This window comes from Aedes albopictus, chromosome 2 (genome assembly GCF_035046485.1).
Source record: "Aedes albopictus strain Foshan chromosome 2, AalbF5, whole genome shotgun sequence".
In the NCBI taxonomy this organism is placed as follows: Eukaryota; Metazoa; Arthropoda; class Insecta; order Diptera; family Culicidae; genus Aedes; species Aedes albopictus.
The window spans coordinates 45,470,605-45,477,024 of record NC_085137.1 but is presented as its reverse complement, the minus strand read 5'-3'; the positions used below and the strand labels follow the sequence as shown (position 1 = coordinate 45,477,024).

General features: G+C 41.3%; 1 protein-coding gene across 1 annotated transcript; it reads left to right on the top strand.

The window, feature by feature from the left end:
• The first annotated feature begins 391 nt into the window (after positions 1-391).
• On the top strand, positions 392-1,147 carry LOC109421404 (ejaculatory bulb-specific protein 3). Its single transcript, XM_019695878.3, has one exon. It carries the CDS (start codon positions 653-655, stop codon positions 1,034-1,036), a length of 384 nt encoding a protein of 127 aa, XP_019551423.2. The 5' UTR covers positions 392-652; the 3' UTR covers positions 1,037-1,147.
• The last annotated feature ends 5,273 nt before the right edge of the window (positions 1,148-6,420 follow it).

Sequence of the window (6,420 nt, the reverse complement as noted above, 5' to 3'; positions counted from 1 at the left end):
GTGCTCTCGTGCTCGTCGCTTAAAAATTAATCAGGGTTAGATGGCTTGCAAATATGGGTCAATTTGCAAATCCAATAATAAATGAACAATATGAACAACTAATTAGTCAATTGAAATAAATGTTAGGAACAAAAAAAGCCCAATTAGAACTAGCTAGAAGATCACATTAAGACATCAATACTCACCCCGCTAGCTTCCTATTTGCAGGCTCATTTTTCGCATCCATGCAATTATCTTCGTTTCGCATCTTCCAATCGGTCGCGCGCACTCGCGACTCTCCCAGCTTTTGAGCACCGACTCTTTTTGTATGTGCCCCTTTTTGCGTATTCTTCAGTCTGTGGCGTTCGTAAATGATTTTTCGCGCATGCAAACCGTCCAGTTCAATGTCAACTCTTTCGGCTGGCCGCGGCTGGACATAGACCGGCTGTCTACGGGGGGTTACATAGGATCGTGAGCTTGAAGGCACGGCAACAAATGCACAATCTCAAGGAAGAAAGTCATCTGCACACGGACCGCAGTAGATGATTATAAATAGCTGAGTCAGCACCGGAGAAGACCATAGTTCAATTTCGGCTCCCAAACCAAGTGCACACTTCAAAGTCTTCGAACTCTTCAGAGCGTTCACCCAGTTCACCCAATCTTGCGGATCATCATGAAGATCTTCGTTGTTGCTCTGGCCCTGATTGCCGCGGTTGCTGCCCAGGATGAAGCCATGTACACCTCAAAGTTCGACAACATCAACCTGGATGAGATTCTGATGTCGGACCGTCTGTTCAAGAATTACTACAACTGTCTGACCGATGCCGGACCGTGCACTCCCGAGGGCAACGAGCTGAAGCGAGTTCTGCCGGAAGCTTTGGAGACTAATTGTGCCAAGTGCAGCCCGAAACAGCGTGAAGCTGGAACTCGTGCCATCAAGTACGTGACTGAGAACCGTGCCGAGGAATGGAAGGTTCTGCGCGCCCGCTTCGATCCGGAGGACAAATACGTCGCCCAGTATCTGTCCGAAGCCGAGAAGGAGGGAATCAAACTGTAAAGTGGAGGTGCAAAGCTGAAAAGCTATTAAAACGCAGTGTTCTTGATTCATTGTTTTGTTATCCAGAGTGAATGTTAGCGCCATAATAGAATAAACAATTACCAAATTCAATTTACTGTCTTTTTTACTTCGTATGCTAGTGGTTTGCGTCCATGTTTATTTTGTGAACTGTTTTAGAAGTGAAATTTCTCTTTGAGAACTCCCATTATGAGCTGCTCATTTTACCATCCAAAAATCTTTGTAAATTACAATTTGATTAACTTATCCGACTGATAATCCCAAATGCATTTAACCACTGCTTCGTATTCGGTCAATTATAATAAAGTGAAATGCTCATATTCAGATTGTTTTCGATCATCCTAAACTTATAATAAGTAATTATTCCCAGGGAAGGATGAATCACATACATTATCCAGACGGAACCAATTTCACATCAAAATGATCAAGTCATTGTGACGATCTTGACTTGCAAAAAGTGACGATGAGAATCCGAAAGAAGAATCGCTTCCTAGAACCCGATAACTGGAAGAGCGGAAACCCAACTGCGGGATTCCATGACTAATGATTCTTGCACAGGATGATGGATGTCTTTAGTAAAAACTAAACTTCGTTCAGATCTGCAAATTTGGTCGAAGTCTGTTGAAATGCAAGATGAGCACAGTTGGATCTTTAATGTAAACAAGTCATTCCACATGAAGAAGCTGAGGATGAAAGTGAAATCGTGTTAACAACCATCACGGATTTGTGATCAAATTGTGGATGAAATGTTCAAGTGTTTAAATGGAGAAACAGAAAAAAAAACTCTCGACAAACTAAACAATAATTTCTCTCCAACATGCATGTACACAACAGATATCTTCATCCAGTTCCATCCGAAGGAGATTTAAATTGTGAAAAGAAACAAATCATGTGCATTAGAAAAATCGTCCAGTGGGTTCGTAGCTTGGAAGAAAAAAGTGCCCGTCTATCGGATTGCGAGTCGTGGGTTTGATTCCCACGGGGGCACGTTAATTTCTTTACGCATTTTAAATCTTAATTTGTGCACCACGTATTTCTGTTGTGTATATGGATGGCAGAGCAATTAATTTACAAAAGAGCATTAATCCTTCATTTACACTCACAAACCTAACCTTAAAATTGTTCGCCCATTATCAGGTCTTTTGACAAATTTAACATGAGCAAGAAAAGGTCAGCAATATGGTATATAAAGATCAAGGTAATTTTTGTCTCTTTTGCAGTGTGTGATGTGTCAAATGACCTGAGAATTGTCAAATATTTTAAGGGTAGGTTTATTGGTGTAATGAAGAATATCTGACAGTCTTAGTAACCGATTTTGGAGGAATCCCTAGTGCAGTTTCCAGAAAATCTTATACTGATGTTTTCCGTAAAATTGTCTGCTCTGTTTATGCAGGGCATTTAGAAACAACCCAGCCAGCAATTTGGTTGCAATATCGAAATTGCAACTGAAACAGTCACACATATATAGCACCAAAGAATTCGTATTCAATGTACGAAACAGGCATATACATACTAGAGTGGAGGCCATGTCCAAACATATAAATATCCGATGACTGCGATTCCATCCAACATAATTAACGATTTCTCGAAAAAATTCTACGATTTCGTCGATTTTCTCCGTCTAAATATACGATTATGCATGATCTTATTACGATTGAGTGTACCGATATACAATTCAAGATTTTCAAATTAAAAAAAAAAATGGTGCTCAAGTGGGATTCGAACTTAGATCCTTTGATTGAGAACTGCGCGTTATCTCTATTGGCTATATTGCCAAGTTGGAAATAGAAAGTTCTAAGTGAATGGCATGAAACGAATAAAAATTAGCATGATACGGTGCGAAACTTGTGGTGGGAACGTTGTTGTTGTGCATTGAGTGGCACCAAAAGTGGTGCCGTGCAAGAGGCCCGGAATTGACATCGTTGTTGGAATCTATACATCACTTATTGTAAGTCATCTGCTGTATATAAATAGTAACATATGAAACCCTATATATTTTATTGAAATTCTTGCTACCATGGTTGGAATGTGTCAACAACAACAAAAATACAAATTTGTGATGAATACCATTTTTTCTTTTTTTTCATCATACAAATATGTAAACAAAACTATTTACGATTTCCGAGATTAAGATTCTACTATTAAAAGTGCAGTAACAATCATATGCGACTGTAAAAATGAATATACGATTTTTACGATTTCGTTGACTTTGTATACGACGCAAGCGTGACGCAAACGATCCAGTTACAGCATTGTTATGGTTGTATACGATTTCACCGATTTTGATCATACCTTTAGGTTACTTACCTTACCGGTCAGGCTAAGGCCGGGGTGGTCTCTGCTGTACATAGTAGCCGCCTCCATTCCACTCGGTCCATGGCTGTTTGCCTCCAGTTTCGCACTCTGCGTAGGGTCCGCAGATCGTCCTCCACTTGGTCGACCCACCTAGCTCGCTGCGCTCCACGTCTTCTTGTACCGGTCGGATGACTCTCGAGAACCATTTTAGTCGGGTTGCTATCCGACATCCTGATGACGTGACCCGCCCACCGTAGCCTCCCAATTTTCGCGGTATGGACGATGGTTGGTTCTCTCAGCAGCTGATGCAGCTCGTGGTTCATTCGCCTTCTCCGAGTCCCGTCTTCCATCTGCACTCCGCCATAGATGGTACGCAACACCTTCCGTTCGAAAACTCCAAGGGCGCGTTGGTCCTCTGCACGTAGGGTCCATGTTTCGTGCCCATAGAGGACGACCGGTCTAATCAACGTTTTGTAGATGGTTAACTTCGTGTTACGGCGAACTTTATTCGATCGTAGAGTTCTGCGGAGTCCAAAGTAGGCACGATTTCCTGCCACAATGCGCCTCTGAATTTCTCTGCTGGTGTCGTTGTCGTCGGTCACCAGTGAGCCCAAGTACACGAATTCTTCAACCGCCTCGATTTCATCACCGTCGATATGAATTCGGGGTGGCGGGCGCGGTGATTCCTCCCTGGAGCCCTTTGCCATCATGTACTTTGTCTTCGACACATTAATGACTAATCCGATTCGCCTGGCTTCACTCTTTAGTCGGATGTACGTTTCCGCCATTGTCTCAAATTTACGAGCAATAATATCAATATATATACCGGGGCCCGTGGCGTAGTTGGTCACACGTTCGCTTCATATGCGGATGGTCATGGGTTTGATTCCCAACCCCGGCACTTGCAATTTTTCGTCAGTTGCTTTTCTCCCGAGAGCAACTGACACTGACCCTCTTCTGAGCCCCATGGCTCAAACGGACCCGGATACCTGGACATCGGCGAACTGCTACTCATACTGAACCCCCAATCGGACTGGAAAGGAACAACGGCATCCATCATCATCCTTGTGCTCATCATTCTACTAGGTATAAAGTAGAAAAGTGAAAGCAGCAGAAAAAGGCAACCAGTTCGATAAAGTAGAATAGAATCGAGGCGCTGTACAAAAATGTAAGTGCAGCTGTCGATTGAAATTGCTCACGTAGTGCCCCAGTGGACAATAGAGCTGTAAATTAGGTTAAGTGACTGAGAATAATAATATCAATATCACGGCGAAACCAAGCAGCTGAACGGACTTCGTGAAAATCGTCCCACTCGTGTTTATCCCCGCTCTTCTTATTACACCCTCCAAAGCAATGTTGAACAGCAAGCACGAAAGACCATCACCTTGCCGTAACCCTCTGCGAGATTCGAAGGGACTCGAGAGTGTCCCTGATACTCGAACTACGCACATCACTTGATCCATCGTCGCCTTGATCAACCGTATCAGTTTATCCGGGAATCCGTATTCGTGCATAATCTGCCATAGCTGTTCTCGATCGATTGTATCATACGCCGATTTGAAATCGATGAACAAGTGATGTGTGGGAACGTTGTATTCGCGGCATTTCTGCAACACCTGGCGGATGGCGAACATCTGGTCCGTTGTAGCGCGTTCACCCATAAATCCAGCCTGATATTGCCCCACGAACTCTCTTGCAATCGGTGATAGTCGGCGGCATAAAATTTGAGAGAGTATCTTGTAGGCGATCAGTAGTGTGATCGCGCGGTAGTTCCCGCAATCCAACTTGTCGCCCTTTTTGTAGATGGGACACACGATACCTTCCATCCATTCCTCCGGTAATACTTCCTCCTCCCAAATCTTGGTAATGACCCAGTGCAGTGCTCTCACCAGTGCTTCTCCACCGTATTTTAGAAGCTCGCTTGGTAGTTGATCTGCTTCAGCGGCTTTGTTGTTTTTCAATTCATACCTTTAGGTAGCAAGCTCGATTTAGCAGATTCATATGCGATGTGAAGCGACGATTTCCACGATTCAAAGAAATCATATATACGATGCTAGCGAACTTGCAGCTTGACACTAAGAATGTATGTTTTTTCACGATTCTATCCGATTCTGTGCGATCCTACCGATAGTATCTCGCACCACACAATGATTTACGATATGTGGTTGGCTGGGAACTCTTTGGAGATCATTCCCCATTTTCTCAATCGTGACCAATTTTATTTCACTGATGGATCTTTATATCAAGATGGTGTTGGTTTTGGGGTTTAGCTTATTTCTTCAAATTACGTGATCCTTGCTCAATTTTTATTGCTAAATGAATTGCATTATATTTTGCGTGTATTTTGATAATATCACATGTTTTTAGAACTCAAAAAAATAATATTTGATTTGAACTCTCAAGGATTTTTGATAAAATTTGTTTGGATGCCTTCACACTGCAATATTTTTTTTCTGTGGCCAAATTAGGTGCTTCTCGAGGAATCATTTTTGATCGTAATATTTCGCCATCTAAATATTATACTAAATTAAATAAATATTGTTATCCACTTATCCAGGCAAAATTTTTGGCATTCTAGTGAAAAAGGACGTCGGTGCCACTCCATTTGTCCTACGGTTAAACACTTTCCTTGGTATATTGATTTGTTCAAGGTTAATTTTACCAAGAAATAAATTTTCCAATAATTTTCAAAAATTGTACTATCCCATTCCGAAATCTGTTCGAGATATTCTTGGAAATAAACACTTTCCGGTTTTCAAATTATTGTATGATTTTTCACTAGAAATTTCTTATATTATATGGTTCTGCCTTTGTATTTTCTTTCCTTTTATTTTCAGTATTTTAAATTCGCTGTCGATGACGATGCCTTTTTGCTGGATTGAATTTGAAGATTCCGGCTTAGTAATGGATAAGTTCCACAAGAGTCTTTAGTTTTAAGTTATTTATTGTAACGTTTTGGAAAGATGAAGAAATTTTGTGCCTCTTTGAGAAAGATTAAAAAAATGGAAATCATTCAAAGAGATTTTCCCTCTTCCAAAATTTTTAGTTAAAAAATAAATAAATAAATAATA